Source organism: Grampus griseus (assembly GCF_964374135.1).
Source record: "Grampus griseus genome assembly, chromosome: 8".
NCBI classification, from domain to species: Eukaryota; Metazoa; Chordata; class Mammalia; order Artiodactyla; family Delphinidae; genus Grampus; species Grampus griseus.
The window spans coordinates 21,507,917-21,528,514 of NC_139002.1; the positions used below are offsets into that span (position 1 = coordinate 21,507,917).

Sequence of the window (20,598 nt, forward strand, 5' to 3'; positions counted from 1 at the left end):
GTTTTTCAAGTGTTTTTCAGAATCAACTTAGGTACATTAAAAATGCAATGCCTGGGCCTCACCACTGGCTTACTGATCATGCTTTCTCACACTGAGGTGTAGGCACCTGTATTTTACCCAGCTTCCCAGGCATCTGTTGATGAGAAGCCTTCTAGGTTGTCCCACTGCTGCTGCGGGGCTCCTGAGCTGTTGTGTGAGCTGCAGTGGGTAAGAGACTGGGTGGGCTGTGACAGACTTTGTCATGTGCCAGGTGATCTGTTGCCCCAAATTTCTGCAAAGGTCTTAAAGACCATTTTAAGGTTGGAGATATTCGTCGTAATGCACAGTAGCGATATTAGCTCTTGTCTCACATTTTTAAATGAATCTTTTTCCATGCCAGATTTAGGGAAAACCTCAGGGGCATGTGAAGAAAAGAACAAGAAACAGGGAGGTAGGAAGCGCTCTCTGTTTGTTAGAGCTGCAAGATCACCGATTCAGAAGGCAGAGGATAGAAGTGGGGAATAAAAAAAAAAGAATGGCATCCAGGAAAGAGAGATTTTGGTGCCAACCACTGGACATCTGTGGGTTCTCTGCTCTCTGTCCCTTTGGGACAGCTGCTGGGGGTGGGGTGCAGGGCATGCAAGGGCTTTGGGTTGTGTGAACAGACGTTTGTTGACAACAGGCCAGTTTCAGTTTAGTTCGAAACTATTAAAAATTTAGTTTTATTGGTGTCTCAGAAAGGCAGTAATTGTTCTGTTCCCCTGGCATATCTATTCCATGAGGCAGGTTGTAACTCGTCTTGTTTGCCCAAGCCTTAGCAGAGTCCCCAGTGAGGGGACAATTTTACGGTGTCAATTTGAAAGCAAATCTGTCTCCTGATCAAAAGAAACCCACTGAGGTAGCAGTTTGTCACCTTCTTCCCCTCAGTCCCCAGAGTGGGGGACTCTAGCAGCTCTTGTGCTCGGCATCTTTGTATCCTGTGGACAGCTCGACCCGTCTGGGGAGCTCTGACTATTGGTGGTGGTCAGCTGGGAACACAGCTTTGTGTGTACAGGGGTTTAATGGAGGATGATTCCACAGGTTCCTGCACAGTCTTTCACAAATGGTGACAAACTTTTCACCAGTGGAGAGTAGGAAGCACCACTTGGTGTTTTTCAGACCCAAGTTCAGGCACTTATTGGCTGGGTGACATTGGGCAGGTGACAACTTCTCTGAGCCTCAGACTCCTCATTTTGCTATCAATGTTGTTGCGAAGATTAAATGAGAGAATTAAATGTGTGAGAAAACCCTTAGACAATTCTGGCACACAGGAAGGGCTCAGAAAATGGTAGCTGTGGCCAGTACCAATGGTACCAGTACTGCTGCCATTGTGCTGAACCTCAAGACGAGGAAAATGTCCCCCAGACCTCACAGCAGGGATGAAGTCCTGGGCCTTAATGCCCTCTGCAAACAGGATTTAACAGTATAGTCTAGCACAGATGGCTTAAGTAACTCCTCTTCAGCTTGAAAGACAGTTGGCCTTGTTCAAATAGATCAATCAGAGGAAGTTCAGTTGTAAACAACATGGTCAATCCTACAAATCAATCTGTAAACACGAGTGATGCCTATTTAAAGACCTAAAGCAAAAATTCAGAAATAGAAGGTAACAAAGAATTCTAACCTTTTTGGTACATCAACTGCATGGTAGCTCTCAAGAGAAAGATCAAGTATTTGCCCCGAAAGTTTACAAAAAAGGATTTTGGAAATGAAATATCTACAGGTTAACAGTGCTGTAGGTAAGATGTGTTTTTTGGTCATATTAACCTTCCACTGACTACTGATAGATATGAGAAACTAATGATTCATAAATGTCTTTCTCTGATGTTGCCCCAAGACGTACACTCTCATCTAACGGTGAGGCTGACTGTCCCTCTCCAGCCATCATAGCTGTGTCTACCCTCTGTCTCCATAGGAGCCAAGGCACCTCATGATATTAAAATAATTTTCAATCCATGAACAAGTGAGATTAAATACTGAAGAGTAATTAGTGATTTCCAGAATTAGTTGATATTACTCAAATCAACTGGGGAATGAGTATTGGAAAATAAAAAAAAAAGCCAACTTTTAATAATACAAAATTATTTATTAGTTAAAAAATTATAATTTGTTCATTACACAGAAAGTAAAACGAATATTCCCTACAACAATTTTAACTGTAAGCGTACAAAGTAGGAGTGGCACTATGACTGGGTCTGAATTTCATATTAATGCCTAAATTAGTGTTAGAAAATCGAAAATGGTGACATGTAAACTGCGCCTGTGATATTTTGTTAGCAGGTTGCATATTTTAAGTTGTCATCTAGAGGTGGTAAAAAAATAGATGTATGCATGCCATGTTCCAAACTAATGTGATTTCTATTAACTATAGCAGATGTCCCAGTTTGTTTCCCTCCTACAGAAATCACTGCTTGCTGCTGCTGAGGGAGTGAAGTTCACATAGTCTGTGCTGGGGTAAGAAAAACACTCTGAAGCTCTGAAGGTGTCCAAGTGTTCTGCCTCGCAGGACGCACAGCAGCAGACAGAGGCGGTGGCAGAGGAGAAGCAGTTGTACTGGGTGTGTGAGGGCAGGTGAGGGTAGGAGTAGTCTTCCGAGGGGTAGCCACAGTTTCTGGTGTCCAGAGAAGGGGGAGAGGTGTAATTCTCCGGAGTATATGAAGGCAGCTGAGCAGGAGAGTAACTGTAGTCTAAGGAACCAGAGAGAGTGGAGGAATCCGAAGGCCATCCTGGGGTCTAGAGAGATGAAAACCAAGGAACAAAAAGCTTGATAAATTAGACAGAATTAAAAGAACTGAATAGAGTAGATTTAGTAACTCAGAGGAAGAACATTAGGGGGAAAAAAAAAGAAAAGCATAACAAAACACCCAACCCAACCCAAGTCTGCAGAAGTAATTTTATTTGCTGGCTGGCGTGATTTCATGACACCGCATTCTATACTTACCTATTTCTTTCCCAACAATAAATTGCCTTGCTTCACTGGCTTTCTTTGTTATAAGCATACTTTAGAGCGTGCTTTGTTCTTAAACCACAAAATCCCATTGTGCTTCATCACCTGCGCATCAAATCCTGCTGTGTGCCACCATAGAAGCTGCAGGTGGCACCCTGGATGTTCTCCACACCCTTGACTGTGGAGAACAAGGTGAACATACACAGGTAGAACCGAGATCCTCAATGAGCCAGTGTCTGGGAGACTCCAAGACTCGAAACTACTGTTACAGGCGCTAAAGTCTTGACCCCTGCAGAGAAAGGTACTTTCTTCTTCCTCTTAAGCAGGTTCACAGTTGTTACTGAGAAAGCCTAACTTGGAAGCTGGAAGAGAAGTGAATGACTGGGGCCCTGTGTGCATATCCTGTGGAGTTAATTTCTTATCCCTTTAAAATTTAGTCAGATACCTACACGGACTTTTGACAAACCAAAAGAAAAAAGTATTTACATTAAAAAACTACTTTCTAAGGTTTAAAAAAAACTATATGAGTATCTAAAAGACATCTTCAACAACTGGTATCTACCAATGGACACCTTATTTCCATTTTAAGTGGTAACACATTTTCAAACATTTGAGGTCCATGAAGAACAGACAATCCAAATGTTTTCAACTATTAGGACTTCATTTTTTTACCAACCATCTCAGACCCAAATGAGTTCTTGTGCCTGTACCAGACCAAAACAACCAGTTAGTAGAGCCAATTCAATGCCAGAATAAAACAAAAAAATCCCTTATCAGATGACAGTTTGTACTGTGTTGAAACAGCCTTAATTCTAATTTCTAGAACTCAAAAATCCAAGGGCCATTGTTTAAATCCGTAATTTCCAATGAGTAGATTTCTGAACTTTACAGTTTAAAGACATTAAACGAGTATTGCCGGGAAACCTCTTTTTATGGCCACACACCAAAAGTACTTGGGCGTAGCCGACTTGGGAAATCATAATTACGTGTGTATCCAAAGGATTTTGCCCTTCAGTGTGTGGCTATTTCTACCTCCATTGAGTTTTAAATGGTTCTTTGCTTGTTTCCTGGATGATTTTCTTGTTGATAGTGTTTTTATGATTTCTCACGAGATGATACAAACTCTCTGCCCCATAGTAAACAATAATAGGTTTTGTAAAGAACAGAGATAAATTACCAGGCTCTGGTTAAAGCAGAAAGGGGCAGGCTGGAAGCTGTCTGGGAAATAGTGTGGAGTACTTTGCATGGAACTGGGCGAAGGGTCCGGGTGTGTCTCTGTCTGAAGGTAGGAATCAAATATCTGGTCGAGGAAGCCTGGATTTTCTTCACAAGAAACACAACTGGAAAATTCTCGGGGTTGGAAATAATTGGGTGTGGAAGGAATTGGTTCAGGCTCAAAATACTGTCCTAGAAGAAAAAGGAAAAGGAGAGATTTTTGTTTAAAAATTGCACTTACAGATTTGAATGGAGTTCTGTTCTTTATTCTGAATATTTACTACCTCTAGGGGGAAAGGGGGCTTAAGAAGTTCGAGAAAAGTAAGCCGGCAGGCAATCTGGATTTTTTAGTTGCCTTAGAGAATTCAAGTCCACTGAAATGAATCTGGTTAATAATGTGGAAACTGGCTGTAAATGCGGCCTGGGCAAAAGAAAACAATGGTGATCCCATTTCTGTCCAACTGTCACAGTCAAGCTCAAACTTCCCCTGTCCACTCTCCTAGACTATAAAGCACCAACACCCCACCCCTATCTGCAGTCCAAGTGATCCTCATCTCTCAGAAGTAACTTGTAGTGTTGTTTGAGACTTTAAGAAAACTTCTGATGCCATGGGAAATAATTCTCTTGATCTAGGGTTAATTGCTTTCCAAAAGTTTTCACACTTACTCAGTAACTTAAATTTTGAGGAGTATTACAAATGGCAATGCATATTACAAATAGAGAAACCAGGAATGTCTACAGATTAGTATTGCTCATTTTATATTACAAAAAGCAAAATGTTTCCTTAGTGAACATGTTACACATGATCATGGAATTAATATGTTAAATACCAAACAAGAATAGTTCTGAAACCCCTCCCTTTTCCATTTCAGTATTAATAGGCCCCATTTCTGATTATTACCCTTAAATGCTCATAGAAGATAGGTTTAGAGTGTGTCCATCAGAGGAACGACAGAACACTGGAGTTTTTGAAGTCTCGAGGCTCCTTTAAGGTTAAGTGGCACATTCAGTGGGGAGCTCCCATAGCACTGGTTTCCTTATATATGACCTCCTTAAACTCTGAGCCGTTGAGTGGCATAGGTAGGAGTGTTTATGTAATAGAGTTATTCGTAATGGGCTGAGAAAACTTACACTTGTTTGAACTGCTTTCTGGGAAGAGAGAAAAGGAGGGGAGGGAAGCCCCTGTTGGCTAGAAACTAAGCGAAACAAGAGCAAAGGCATTATTCTAGGACCTCGGGATGTTCTGTATTCCATCTAATAGTACACTAAAAAAGATAACAGGTTTCTGAAAACAGTTCTGATCTTTTAATCAGGTTTAGTTACTTGGAGACAAGGACCTGGAACTAATGTGAGGAACAAGCTCTTGGAGCAGAGTAGGTAGCAGGGAATAGACAGTTCAGAAATGAGGACAAAATGTTGCACTTGTTTCCTTGCTGGGCTTGTATTTGGAGTCACCATGCCTTTTTTCACCTTCTGATTGGTTGGATTCCAATTAAATGGTGGTGCCTATCCTAACCCCTGAATCAAGTACTGAAAGCCTTTCGAGATGGACTTTTGGAAGAGTTTTTGAGGGAATTGTAAGGCTGGCTTTACTGACCTGCAGAAGATGGTGGGACTGGGTCTGAAAGGTGGACACTGTTGCCTCCGGACAGCTGCCAAAGCAAGAAGATGACCACAAAGCAAAGTGAAATAAAAGTTCTTTAAAGGGAAATCTAAGACATTTTGACGTGAGCTGTGTTGCCTTCTGCTTAAGGTAAGCCAGATTCTTTCTTCTGAAAAAAACTCACTGTTGTGAAATACAACCAATGTTATATCTTCTTTGGATTCAACTTTCATTTTTGCTTGGGGATTATTTTCTAATATCTCCCACTTAAATTATACAGGTTGTTAATTTTGATAAAAATTAATTTAAATGATTTTTATATGACATAAATGAACAGTGCAAGAAAACACAGTAAATAGCCTTTCTATTAAACTATTTAATTTAAAATAAATAAGGATTAACATTTATTTAATCCCAACTGTCCGTAACTTAGTCAATCATTTTCCTCAAAAATTTCATATACTATCTGGCAGCTTAATCCTGGATAGCTAAAAATAGTCACATGTTCTTCCTAGCTATGAAATATTAAAATAGAGACTATTTTCTTAAAGTTGTAGTCAGTGAACTGGAGCCTATCTACATTCTAGTTAATGGCTGGGAAATATTTCACCTCTCGGTATGCTTTTTACTACTTTCTATAAAAGTTGCTTTTTTTCACTACGATAGTTAAATACCTGAAGTTTATGAGACTGTTCCTTTTAACTATTCAAAGTAAAGCAGCCTGTGTCTTCCAGTTAAATTGATAATTGTACTAACTGAGTAATTTAGGACTTCTTTTTTTTTTTAGATTTCAGGTGGTGGCTTTAAAGTTTAAAGGGACCAGCCTTGCTCTGAGAATCTGTGCTGGGAAGCAGAGCTCAACATGCCTCTCTCCTGGTTTACAGGGTATACTCACTCCTGTACACTGAGCCGCTGGGAGCCTGCACAGTCAGCCGCTGCTGAAACAGGAGGTGGTGTTAATTTTGAAAACGATCCATGCTGTAATATCATGAACCAGGAAGTTGGAATCCCTCACCAGTTCTTTATGCAAATATTTGGCTGCAGCTTAAGCTCAAGCCCTTGCAAGGAGTGGGTTTTAAAAACTCGGCTTCAATGTAGAGCTCTGGTTAACCCCCTTCCCCCTCGAATGCTCTGTTTGTAGGCCTCCCCAGGTTATCTCCCTCAGGTATGTTTACAATACCCTACTTGATATTATCTTTCTAGTCATGGGTTCACTTTCTACTTTGCTGCAAGAATACAAAGTCTCCCCTCTCTTAGATTTCAAACGGCACAAAAATCCACAATCTACAATTTATAAAAATACATCAAGGCTGTTTAAAAAAAATTAATGGTAAAAAAAAGGGTAAATTATGCCTTTTGATAAGTACTAACTCCAGTTTCTCTTTATCCTAAAGGTAAAAGAGTTGTGTGTGCATGCGTGTATGTGTGTAGGGCTGTTTGTAAATTGATCTGGCCGAAGTAAGTTTTTTAATCAAACTGACAAATCTGGCATACACATGTTTCTCCTGGCATTGAGACCCTAATGTTTGTCTCAATCTATAACTTCCATTCAGGATTGCCTTCTTAAAATTTCAAACTGTGGATTCTACTCTGACTTTATAGCAAATTACGATACATTTCTTCCTGCTTTATATATTTGATAAAGTTAACTCTTTCCTTGGCTTAGCGCTTCCCAGAGGTATCCTTAAAGCACTGAACAAATTGGAGATGGATCTCTCTTAAACCAGAAGCAGGCATACACCATGCCCTGTTACCTGCCATTGCTGCCTACTGAGTATACCTCACAGCTCTCCTAGAATCCTAGATCCTTCTGATGGTGCCCAGTGAGAGATTTTACATTTGGCTATCATAACTAAATCAACTCTGTGTTACTCCTCCATGTCTGTGAGGATCTGGGTGGATAAAATCTTCCAGAAAGCAAAGTAGGGCTGGCTTTGTTCTGCATGTTCCTGAAAGGCACTGGCTCAGAAGTACTGCTTGATTATTTCTCAGGGAGGAATTCAGAAAATTCAGATAAGTCAGACTGCTCCAGGGAACAGATACTGGTCAGATACACAAGTGCAATGTTTCAGCCTTGCCTTCCTTCCAGCAGCTAGCTAACAGGGGAACAGTGGCCAAACCAACCTGTAAGAGGCCAAGAGTAATAAAATTGCCATGTACAAGTGGGCAACTGCAGTGCAGGTTGCAGCTGGAGCAGAATTCTACCAGGTACCAAAGCTCCTTAACAAAAGATTACATTTTGTTAGGAACGTCTTGATGATTTTTTTTTGGCACCAGCAGTATTTCGCAGTTCCCTTGCTCCTGGTTTTATTAATTTTGTAATAATCTCTGAACTGAAGGGGTTGATGGTTGAGGCTATCAGACTCCTGCTCAGCACAGCTGGATCTGCAGAAAGATGAATTTTAAGAGCCATTGGGTGGGAAGTTTCTTTAAATATTAAGAACAAGAAGATCATAGTCCCACTTTTTGCTCTACCATTAGTGACTGTAAGGCTTTGACCTTTAGACGTAACAGAGGCATACAGATCCCCGATCTACTTACCTCCCCTGGTTGTCATAAGAATTAAAAGAAATAGTGAGTGTGCAAAAGTGCTTTAAAAGAACCACTGGGAAACCCTGTACAAATGGAAGGAAGTTTTATGGTGTTAGCTGAAATTCTACACGTGGAGGTACTGACTTTACATCCAGAAAATGTAAAATTTGTGCTGTACGTGCCATATCACAGCAAGCTCACACCAGAACTCTAAAACTCTGAGCAAAGGGTGTGAATGAACATTACTGAAGAGCTGGCTTTCAATCCCTGGTTGTACTTTTATTTTAGCTGCTTTTTGGAAATAATAATAATGATAGTTAACATGTATTGAGCACTTTCTAAGTGGAAAGCACTCTTCTAAGTGCTTATGTGCAGTGACTCATTTAATCTTCACAAAATCCCATTATCTCCAGTTTAAAGATGAGGAAACTGAGACTGAGTAACTTGCTCGAGGCTTCACGCCATGGAGGAGCTGAGGTCTGAACCCAGTCCATTGGTTCTAAAACTTGTGTTGATCACCCCTACCGCATCTGCCTCTTCCCGAAAAGGCCCAGTTTCATGAAGTCGGGCATTGCACACAAACAGCACTGGACACAAAAACTGTTGTGCGACAGATGCCAGTAAGCTGGAGACAGGACCAGTCTTACCACTGGCAATATGGGCTCTGTCCTTCATATCCGACATTCACACTCAAACCAACCCAAAGGCAACTGTGTGATCAAGGGCTCTCGGCAATGAATTGCCCTCTCTTGGAGGATAACCCCACCTAGTTTATTTGGTTCTGCTGCTGCCCTGAGCACTCTTGGTAGTACTTTCTGCTTTAGGATGTACATAAAATGGCAGGGTACCCTTATGACTGCCCAGATCAATCGCATGATAACTTGGAACTGCTCAAGGCTTCATTACATCTTAAGGAGGTTCTGTATTTCAAGCTGTCTCCTCTGAGGCTACACGGCCCCTTTCGGCTGGGAAATTTCAGTGCCTGGTGATTTACAGATCAATGACCTCAGAGGCTGGGTTCCAGAAGAATGAGGTGGCGGGGAATGCTCCACGGAGATTCTCTCCTTGAAGGGCTCCCTAAAAGGAAGTTTCTGGGAGAGATTTTCTTTGCGTATGTGAGGGCACGTACACTGTCTTCCTACAAAATAACAACCTACTTACCTACTGGCTGCTTCTCTCCCTGTATTGGACCAACATGCTCTTATACTCAACTATGATCAGTGAGGGATGGGCTCCCCCAAATCTTGAGCTCCACAACATGCCCCAGCTGTTCTCTGTTGTTTTCTGTGGTGAACTGGGATGAAGGTGGGCACAGACGTTATAAGAACAGCTATGGAAGGCCAGGCCTGGGGATGGTGACTGGGGCCTAGGGTGGCCTCCTACACCTTCCCAGACACAGGGCTGAATGAAGCTGAACACGAGTTGGGAAGAAGTGAAGGGTGTATGCTTACGGTTCCCCCCGAGGCTGCCTGGTGTGCCCTTCTCTGCTGCAGCAGCTCCTTCACTGTGATCTTCACCCGGACACCTTGATACACCTTAGGTTTTTCTGGGGAAAGGCAACCGAGTCAGTGGTCAAGTGTGAGGTTTGGGTGTCAGGCTGGGGTGTGGGGGGCTTCTTTATAAACTATGGCACCTGAGGCCAGATCTCTAGGTCTGGAGAATGCAAAGAGAACGCTAAAAGACAGATGGGAAAGAAACTCAAATTTCTCAAACTCGAAAGGATGAAGAGATACCGTGGGCAGGTTTCAGGGCCCCAGTGGAAACAGAACCTATGGAAATCTGTGGGGCTCCCTGCCCCAGGCTGAGCCCTATCCCTAGGCCAATAGCACAGGTTTTTCTGCTCAGGAATGTGGAGACCAGTCTAGGGGAGCTCACCCCTTGGCTAAGTTAGGGGAACCTAGGGTTCTGGTCTGGGAGAGGATGGAGACCTCTCCCAGACCAGAAGCTGAGGAGGGGCTGGGCGTCGCCGCAGCTGACATAGCCCACCCCACTCCCACGCCAGTGGAAGTTCTGAGTCCCTTCCTTCTCCGCCAGGGCAGACGTGGCTTCTGGGGAGCCTCTGACCTCTACGTGCCCTTGGCCTGGAAGCCAGCCCTGGGGCAAGCAGCCGGCAGGTGGGTTTGGCCAGCCTTGTCCTTGGATCGGTGAGGGACTCGCCAGACTGACCCCAGTAAAGGGACCAGGCCCGAGAACTCCCTCCCTCTCGTCTTTTTCTTCTGCCTTCCCTCCCTCACCCCCTTTCTCGCCTTTCCTGCTCTCCATCTTTTCCTCCTCCCTCCTTAGTCTCCGCTCCCGCTCGCTCCTCTTCCCGTCTCTCCCCACCCCCTCCCTTTCTGGGGCAGGCATTTCTCCGCGGCGCCCGAAGACTCCGAGTCGAGTCCGCGAAGCGCGAGCTGGGGAAGGCGTGCGGTGCGGCTGAGCGGCGCACTCGGCCCGGAGGCCGCCCTCCGGAAGGGGCCGCCCCTGGGGCTGGCGGGGCCGGGCCTGGGTGCCTGGCTCGCGGGAGAGGCCGAGCGCGCCCTAGGGGTCGTTGGGGAGGGCGTCCTGCGCGCCGGGAGCGGGGGCAGCCGCAGCCCCGGGCGGGCCCCGCGGAGCCGCGGTGAGTAGGTCGGGCCGGGCGGGCGTTTGCGGGCGGGGGTGGCCGCGGGATCCCAGGAGCGACTCCGGCCCTGACGTCGACCCTGGAGTGAGCGCGGGAGAGCCGCGCGGGGAGGGGCGGGCCGCGCGATCAGCCGGGGCGCCCGGCGACAGGGCCGGGCCGCCAGCGCCTCGCCTGGTCACTGCGGAGACCGCAGCAGGACAGCTGGGAGCCCCCCGGGCCGGGTCCTGGGAGCTAGGGTTCTCCCCGGGAAAGGAGGTCGCGGTGTTCGTCGCCCAGACCCAAGGAATCCCGCGTCTGGCCCGCAGGGCCTGGGCGCCGCGCCCTGTCCGCGGTCCAGCGTCTCCCTGCGACTTCCTCGCCGCGTCCGCGTCCCCGCGGACAGCGGGTGCTGCCCGGGGTCCGCACAGGGGCCGCCACGGCTCAGCTCTGCGCGGGCCGGCTCAACCGGCTTGAGTCCCACGCTCACCGTGAGCCTCTAGCTCCCGCCGCCGCTGCTGGGCGCACAAAGTCCGCGCCGGGAAGTCCAAGGGTCACAACTATGACCAAGTGAAAGGACCGGTGGTGGACCGGGGTACGCGGACGCCACAGCGGCCAACTGGACCTGTGGGCCTCTGCCCTCGGGACCAGGCGTGGAGTGGGAGCGGCCACAGCGTGGCCCGTGCCCTCTCCGAATCCCGGGCTCCTACTTGCATGCCCTGACTTTGTGCCTCTCTGTTCCATGCAGGAAAAGCCGTGGAAATACACCCGGATCAAAACGCCCCTTACCCTCGTGACCCTACCCCAGGACAAGAAGCCGAGTTACCCGACATCGTGGTCAGCAGAAGCTGGGTTGGTGGCTGGATGCTGCAGCTGCAGGGGCTCAGCGCCTAGGAGGGCTCCTGTGCAGGGGGAGAGGCAGAGATGCAACATTTTTAAAGTTTCACAAAGCATCCAGCTGCACCCAGGTTCCTGGAGCAGGAGACAAACAGAATTAATGTTTTATACCTTCGGGTATAGGTTTGAGTTTTTTCCCCCTCATGCCAAGTATTTAAAACCTCTAGAAACCCATGATTTGACAATCAATGATTGCGCGATACTTTCAATTTGAATATTCAAAGGCTTAACAAAATGGACTATCTTCTGCAGAAATCCTGCACACAGGCACCCCACAGAGAGTCCACAGAAACAGGGGGTGAGACCCCTTTGGGGCCTGGCCCTTGCTTTTATTGTATTTTGAGCATTTTGCCCACCTTCCCACAGACAGAGCAGGAGTCCTCAAAGATGCTCTGTATTTCTGCCTCAAAGGCAGCTCTGGGAGCCTTGAGTGACTTAGGGTGCCCTTCATGACCACCTGAGCCAGGCTGGCCGGGCTGACTGATTTCCATCTCTTCAGTCTCTGTTTTAAGAGAAAATCTCAGGTTTTGGGGAGTGAACATGGCAGCCAGTAGGTCTGGCCTGGCAAGGAGTCAGTCACTCTGGGCCCAGATTGCAGGCTGGAGGCCTGCAGAGGCCTCAGCTCTGCGCCTCATCTCCTTCTGGCCCCGCCTGGCCACGTGCTGGCTTCCCTCTCCTTTCTTCCGCTCTTTGTGCCCCAGACACTGGGGTTTCAGTACAGAATGCCTGCCTGTTAAGACCCTTTGCTCCTCCCCACAGAGCTGGGGATGCCTGTGGGGCTTCACCTTCTGGAGAGTTTCTGAGGCTGGTGTTTTTTTCACTATGAAGTTCCCTTTTTTCTCCTCTTTATCCCTCTAGAGCCATTCCTGCCTTTTTGCTGCAGGAGCGTGTGTTGAGAGAAATGATAAGCTTGGCTTCTGCTCATTCTAGCTGAAAGGATATGGATTTGTGTCAGGCCTTCACACTTTGGGTGAGAGGTGGGAGGGATATGAAGTCAACTACTTCATTGGTCCAGGCCTAAGCCCCTCACAAATGACCAGGGATTGTGCTGGGTTAAGTTCTCCAACCACTTGCTGTACCTCTTCTGTGTGATTTGGAAGCTGAGAAGACAGGAGTGGTCCAGAGAGGGAGTGGGTGCCAGGCCAAATCCTCTCCTGGCCCCCAAGAGAGGGCAGGGTGGGGCTACCTTCCCAGATAAGCCAAGACATTTCCATGTTGCCAGGACAGGCAATGGTTATAGGCCTCTGTTCTTTGTTCTCTGAATTCTCTGAAATGCAAAAGGTGGAGTTGAGCCCCTCAGGCCACCAGAAAAATACCCGAATGCCCTGGAATGTGTTGGATGCAGGAAGGAGCACACAGAAATGGAAGAAAGGGGCTCTAAGAGTGACAAGACACCAGGGTCTGTGATGGATCAGAGTTGCTTGGCAACTGAAGTTGTGTCTCTGGGGGAGGGAATCAGGGCTGGGAACACTTGAGATGGCACCTGGCAGTAGGTGTGGTGTGTGTTTGTCCCCAGCCCAGCTGGAATCTGTCAGCTTCTGGAGCCTCTTTCTCCAAAGGCACTGAGCCTGTGTCCTGAGTTTCCCTGATGTACTCAGGACCAGACTCATGAGGAGGCGAAGGACACTGGGAGTTCAGAGAGCCCCTATTTCTTTCTCCCTGTCCTGCTATGTGTGGGCACGGCCCCCTTCTGAAGGAACAGTGAGCAAAGCAGCGTAGAATTAGGGACAGTCTCTTGTCCTCATAACTTCTTCCATAACTTCTTTTCTCTTTTGTCCTCCTTTTTGTTTTATACTTATTTTTTGGTTTGCTTTAAAAAAATCTTCCTCTATGGCCTTTGTGTTTATTTTTTTCTGAGTTTCTTTCTTTTTGTCTCTCTTCTTATCATTGCTTTCTATTTCTTACCTACATTGCTGTTTTTCTCCCTGGCTCTCTGTGTGTGTCTGTTTTCCCATGTTCTGGGGTGCTGTCTCATTTTTTCAGGCTTAGTCTCCTTCCTAACCTCTCCTTTCAGTGGAAGTGGACAGGGATGACAGGAGGCCATTGAGCGCCCTTGGCAACATCATCGAAATTGGTGCTGATGATTGGCTGACCTTTGGAGAAGGCAGGCAGGGCTGAGTGAGAGGTGAGCTCCTTGGAAGTCACGGGCTCTGTAGAGACAGCAAAGACCTCTTTGTCCCTTCCTCCAGAAGCCTCTGCCCAAAGAAGGACAGCAGTTCTGGGGGCTTCTGCGTTGGCCCCTGCTGCTGGGATGGATGTTCCAGTGCTGTTGCTAGCCAGCAACTTCAGAAAACTGGGTTTCCTTAGGCCTGAGCCCTGATTTGAGAAAGAAGCCCCCCAGTTTTTAGCTCAACAATAAGGAGTTTCGTTGCCACTGTTTCTATAATTGCAGAACCCCAGCACAGGTATTTAAGAGCCACACGCCACACCTGCGGGGGTGAGGGAGGGTTCTTCTTAAATTGGGTCCTGTGAACCCTCCTTGTGGGGCTGTGTGTGTCACAAGGCCTGGAACAACCGGCTCAGCACTGAGGCCCCATGGAGTTGGATGTTCCTCATAGACTTTTTAGAGTTTGTCCTTTATTGAGTGTTTATTGCATGTCAGGCACTGTATGGTATAGCTTCCCCATGTCACAGATGAGGAAACAGGCTCAGAGGGCTGAGCGGCATGACCAAGATTACTGAGCACACACATGGCAGGATTGGGAGTCAAACTTTGATAAATCAGATGCTAAACCCTTACTCTTAATTAACATTGTTGTCTTCCTGATCTTTTATAGCAGAGGCTTTCAAACTTTTCGGACTTCAAACCACACTAGGAAATTCATTTTACATGTTCACATACTATATCTATAACAATATTTATATATTTACAAAGCAAACTTTTCATGGAACAATGTACACCTATGCATAAGAGATATCCTGAAAATTTCTATTCCATCTTTTCCATCTCATTCTATTCATGGAAACATCTATGTTGATTCGGAGTCGCTAATATAATTTAATGACCCACCAGTGCGTTGTGACTGACATTGGAAAATATTGCCTGTGAGACATGCAAACCCACTTGTCAGAGCTGTGCTCGTGGACAGCGTGTCCTGTCTGCTCTACTGTCGGGGTGTGTGGGGAGGCTGGGGCAGTGCAGATACTGACTGGAGAGTGGTCTGTAAACACTGGGGTCACCGGAACCCCGAGAAGAGGCTGACTGGAGGGGAGGGGAAGTTGCTAATTAGGCTTATGACAGTTTGTGCGTCTCAGACTGGAAACTCTTCTTTCTTGCTAGGGTCATGGTCACCTTCAAGGTGTCTGCCCTGAGGTCCTGATCATCTCTTTCGGGTTTTTAATAAAAGACTGAAAAAAATGTTGTGGGTTTTAACAGGCTCACTTGCTTCAAAATATAATATAGGATCCAGATGTTTGGATGTTGGAAGGGATCTTTGAGGGACTGAGACAGACTTGGAGTGTTTTTCCAACATCCCTGCCGGTCGTTGTCCGGCCCAGGCTCCCTCTGCCACTTGGCTGAGCTGCCAGCCCACAGAGGAAGTGGGAGCTCACCGTGTGTCAGGCCGCCTGTTCCACTATTGGACTGCTTTAAATATAATTGGCTGAGACAAAATCCAATGCGGTGTATTAGCTGAGCACCATCTATGTACCAGGCCTGGTGCCAAGCACCAGAAATACAGACTGATAGTCATGCTTTCTGTCATCAACTGCTTGGTGAGTAACATGGAATACCTGTTGTCCCATGTCCACACCACTGCTCCTTCATTACAGGTCTGTTTAGCTCATTCATTTGTTCATTCATTCATTCATTCATTCAACAAGCATATACTGATGATCTGCTCTGACCAGGCAGAGGACTAAGCCTGAAGAAGGTATCATGTCCCCTTCCACCCCCACTGCAAACCTTCTCTTTTTAAGGTTCACCATCTGTAATTTCTCTAGTTCTTCATATGTTATAGTATTTCAAATCTCTGAGCCACGGATCTCAGAAACCCTTTAGTTGGTCCTTGGCCTTCTTAAAGTCCTGTAGCACCAGCATAATGGGAATAGAATACATTTTTTTAAAAGTTTTAAACCGAATATTTTAACTGAAATTTTTTGGCAGGCTTTTGTATGCAAATGACACTGCAGAACATTATATTTAGGAGACGTTATTAAATTAGACACACATGACACATGAATATGAAAAGACTTTCAGTAGAAGAAAAAGAGGGAGTTTATTCCCTCCAAATTTGACTGTGGCTCTAAATTCTCTTCATTAATGCAAAGTTCTTTTGTCATTCTGACTGTGGGACACTGTTACCAAACCTTGTGGGAAATATCAAGTTCCAAAAACATGGAGGAAACAAGTATTTACTGGGTCCAATGTGAATGTTTGGTCCATATGAAAATGACCAGGAAGACTATTAGATGAAGGTTATTTAATGATTTCTGGTAAGTCAGTCTCCTCCCATAAAATATATCCAAAGTTTTTACATTAAGAGACTTCCATGGGGAATGAGCATTTGATAGTTTATCATTTAAATTAGGAAGATACCATCAGATTCTGCTTGAAAAGTTCATCTTTTACTTAAGACATTTTTTTTAACATCTTTATTGGAGTATAATTGCTTTACAATGGTGTGTTAATTTCTGCTTTATAACAAAATGAATCAGTTATACATATACATATGTCCCTGTATCTCTTCCCTCTTGCATCTCCCTCCCTCCCACCCTCCCAAGACATTTTTATTATGCAACATTTGAGACATACAAAAACATAAAGATTACTGTGATAAAAGCCTGTGAATATATTATCAGTGTTAAGAAATAAGTGATATTTCATTTATGATTAAATTAATTTATTAAGCCCTAAACTTTTAGATTATCCACTCAAGATATTTGGTTAAGAGAGAAGGTTAGCAGGGATGGCTATCAATTTTCCCAATTTGAAAAGCTAATTCTTAGGTACTATTTGATTTGTCCACATTTTCTTCCTTTTGGAACTTGTAAATTTTTTTTTTTCACTCTCTTTTCCTTTTGGCTTGTAATATACTGACAATGACATTACATATTGCAAACCCACACATTTATCAGAGATTATGATTAGAGGACACTTTTATAGCAAAGATCAAATATAACATGGTGTCATCATTTACAAATAATTATAGAAGATTTTATTATTTATTTAACCTGATCTTTAGGGATTCTAATTCCTGATCTATTTATCATATGTGTTTTTATCACACCAGAGATAATACCAAACACTGAATAACTTTTATTTATAAGAATTCTTAGCAATATTTATAGTCTACATAGATACGAAATGAATAGATAAACATTTTTCTATGCTACTTCAAAGGTTCAGTAATTTTCCTTCTTAAAGACATTTAAAAATATGAAATCAGTCGTCTTAAATGTATTACCACTACAACTCAATAGCCAGTACTGTCATGATTTGCAAAGAGTATGACTAAGTTAAATCCTAAGCATGGTGAGGACTTTCTTATACATCAGAATTGTCACCCGTAGTGTTGAGGTCTAAGTTGTTACTCATCTTTGTGGTATAATTTTCCCTCAACTTAACAGAGATTTACTGAGCACCTACAACTTGCTGGACACTAAGCCAGGTGCTGAGGACACAGAACTGTCCTTCCCTTGATGAGTTTAGTTAGAGAATCCTCTTTAGCCAGAGTGTGCGATTTTGCACTTAACCTCTCGAGAGTCAGTAGTTATCAAATATGGTGTGTAAGATGAACAGTGTAATATTGTTTTGAACAGTGAGGATACCTTAGACAGAACCTCATGATCGAACATAAAGAAAGAGTATAATTTTGATGTGTGGTTGGTAGAATGACTGTAACGTAATGTGACTTAAACCTTGGACGTCAATTGTTGTTTCAGTTCTTTAAATATACCTGATGTTTTATTTCTTGTGAATGTATTATTTAGATTTACATATTAAAAATGGATCACAGAGGTACTAGTAATTCCTTTATATACGTTTATATTTACGTGTATATAGATATATATGTATGTATGTAAATATATATTTTACTATTGGGATTAGTAATTCTTTTCCCTTTGTGGAATTTTCTGTACAGTGCTCTAGTACTGAAGTCTTCCCCTTGCCATCATATTGTATTATTAACTGAGCTGTAGCAAGTCATAACGCTGATTTAAAAGCAGTTATTAAGTAAATGAGGTAAAGCTGTGGTTTTCTTCTCTCTTTCTTTGGGGTTTGTATAACATTGTAAGAGAAGTACAAACAGTTTCAACTACATACTATAGTATCTGTTTTTAGCGATGTATGGGGGGATTGCCTATATTTTAGCTTTTACATGGGAAAATTTTGCTTTCCACTTTTTTTGGACATTATCCTCTAGGGAGATTTCTTAGCTTGAATTTGACATCACCATCTCTGCTTACTTTAAATCTTAAGGGACCTGAAAGAAATGGTGTTTTGAACCTGAACACTTAAATTTTCTCTGGCTTCCCCAGGAAAGCTGTGAGTCTGGGAAGAGCAGGTTTGAGAAGGAGAGGGAGAGGAGAACATGTATAATCTTTATGTTGGCATTCTGCATTATTACATAAAGGTGCAGTTAGTCCCTGGCATGTGGTAGGAAATAGAGAGTACTTGAATGGGAAATGGGACAGGGAAATATAATTCATTTTCCTAGCATAAGTTTATATCTTGGTTTCACTTTTTACAAAGTATTGTAAATTCCCAGAACAATAAAACAGAACCAAATTAAAATATATGCAATATAGCAACACTATCAAGCTAAATAGAATTCTTAAAAGTCATTTACCATTTGGAAATTATTAGCACCATTCCCCACTCCACTTGATCCTTTAGACTAGAGAACTGAAACGGATACTAGACAGAGTATGGGCCTGTGTGTGTCTCCTTTTTTATAAATTAAATTTGCCAAACACTATGAAAGAGCTTGGATGCTCTGAGAAGAATGTAGACACCACTGGTCACTGAGCTCTACTTATCTGAGAGCCAGTGAATCCTCAGGTTGTGAGAAGATGAACATAATAGGTGAATAGACAATAGCAAACTAAGAGAAATAAGCATGCCTAACGTTTAGTGTTATAATTAAACCAAAGTTAAAGTTATAGGAATACATATTTATGACTTACACATAAACTTATGATTATTGTGTTATATGCTACTTAGTAACAAATGGTAAGCAGTAGATGACTGTAATTATTATAAAATTTATACAACCAATCTAGAAAAGTGACTTTGAGATCCTTCCTTGTGAAGACCCTGCATCTACAGGGAGGGCCAGATCTCTTCCTTCTGATGTGGGGCCTGCCGTCCAGGTATGAGTGAGGCTGGATGACAGATGGCTCTACCGAAGATGCTGGCAACCAGGACTAAGGTCTCCAGTCTCAGCAGACTTGAGAAGGGCAGCTCTCTCCCATGGTAGAAGCTGTCCCCTTCCACTGAAGAGCAAATATTGAGCAAAGTAAAGATCAGGTTGTGAAAAGGAGTGGTGGGAGGGAAGGAGTAGGCAGGGGACCCGGGAGAGTGCAGCCCAACAGCTATGGACCACGAATGCTCCTTTGTTTGTTTCTCCAGGGATGCTGTCCCAGGAGGGGGATGAAGGTTGTGAGGTAAAAGAAGGCTCCTATTCAAGTATTTCTTTGAGAACTCCACAAATTATGTCTGTGTTTGCTCAACCAGAATATATACCCTTGAAGGCCTAGACAAGGAGGAATATCAATTATTCACTTCTAAATGTGAATTAATATCTGTACTTGACTTTCTAGACTCCTACCTAGACCATGGAACCCTGTCACAGAGGATGCGATGGAGACTGTATTGAGGGGCTTTGGACCCCCAGGAGATGGAGGGAAAAAGCACTGCATCAGGAGAGACCCGATGGGTCAGAAAAATGTGGTGAAGAGAATAAAGAAAGGAAGGTGGTAGGAAGACAAGAAGAAGATTGTGGGTGTGACCTGTGAGCCTTGACTCACACTTTGCAAAGTTAAAGTGTGTGCAAGGTGTTTATGATGGGCTTGGCCTGCAGAGAGGCACACTGCTTGGTGGGGATTACTATGGGAATTTAATTGCCAAAGAAGTCCACACCAGTCAGACTTACATGAGATAGACTGATGCTTCAAATGTCAGTTTCTTCATTTATACATAGTAAGAGCTATATATTTCTGACCGGTGAGCCATCAACAAGGTCTTTCTTCAAAGGTCATGTTGTCAAAGGACCTGACAACATGTCCTTCTCCAAAGACCCTTTGCTTCTTGGTGTTCTGTAGTCTTGTTTCTTGCCGACAGCCCGGGACTGCTCTCTGTGTTTTCCTTACAATGCATGCATTCTTATTTGATCGTAGAATGTCCATTTTGCTAATGCATTCTGATAACTGTCAGTTTATTCCATCAGAGAGACAATGTCTAGCTTAATTAAGGCTATCATTGATCAAAGAAAGTCTTTGGTCTGTGTTGTTTTTTGGATTAGCCTGATTTTTGGACATCCTGGGCTTTAGTGCAGAGTCAAAACCATGTTATTTATGAAGCCATAGTGTCCTGACCTCATTTTAATGACAATAAAGCATTTACATGTGGTGTCACATTTGTTACCTGCAAGTTATTGTTATTTGCAAGTCACCGTAAGGGGATAAATGCATATAATGCTTCACACTTTATAAAGTCACATGATATAAAATGAGTTTTGTTTTAGGCACCCTAATCTATATTATATCCTATGCATTCTCTTTTATTGAAGAACACACATAGTTCATAATTAAGAAAAACTGGAGGGAAATCGGTATGTTTTATGATCTGCATGAAGTTTTTAATGTAAT

General features: G+C 43.9%; 2 protein-coding genes across 2 annotated transcripts; one reads left to right on the forward strand and one right to left on the reverse strand.

Annotated features, from left to right (window-relative positions):
- Positions 1-2,086: 2,086 nt before the first annotated feature.
- On the reverse strand, positions 2,087-9,862 carry POU2AF3 (POU class 2 homeobox associating factor 3; the record flags this gene model as incomplete). The annotated part of the gene is made up of 4 exons (XM_082659301.1): positions 2,087-2,748; positions 4,140-4,369; positions 5,775-5,829; positions 9,764-9,862. Coding segments are annotated over 4 exons (756 nt in total), but the record flags the coding sequence as incomplete, so codon positions are not given.
- A 370-nt stretch (positions 9,863-10,232) lies between these two features.
- Positions 10,233-20,358, forward strand: LOC309825658 (uncharacterized protein; the record flags this gene model as incomplete). The annotated part of the gene is made up of 5 exons (XM_082659302.1): positions 10,233-10,426; positions 10,655-10,911; positions 11,639-11,727; positions 19,361-19,395; positions 19,552-20,358. 5 exons carry the CDS (start codon positions 10,233-10,235, stop codon positions 19,709-19,711), a joined length of 735 nt encoding a protein of 244 aa, XP_082515428.1. The 3' UTR covers positions 19,712-20,358.
- Between the last annotated feature and the right edge of the window lie 240 nt (positions 20,359-20,598).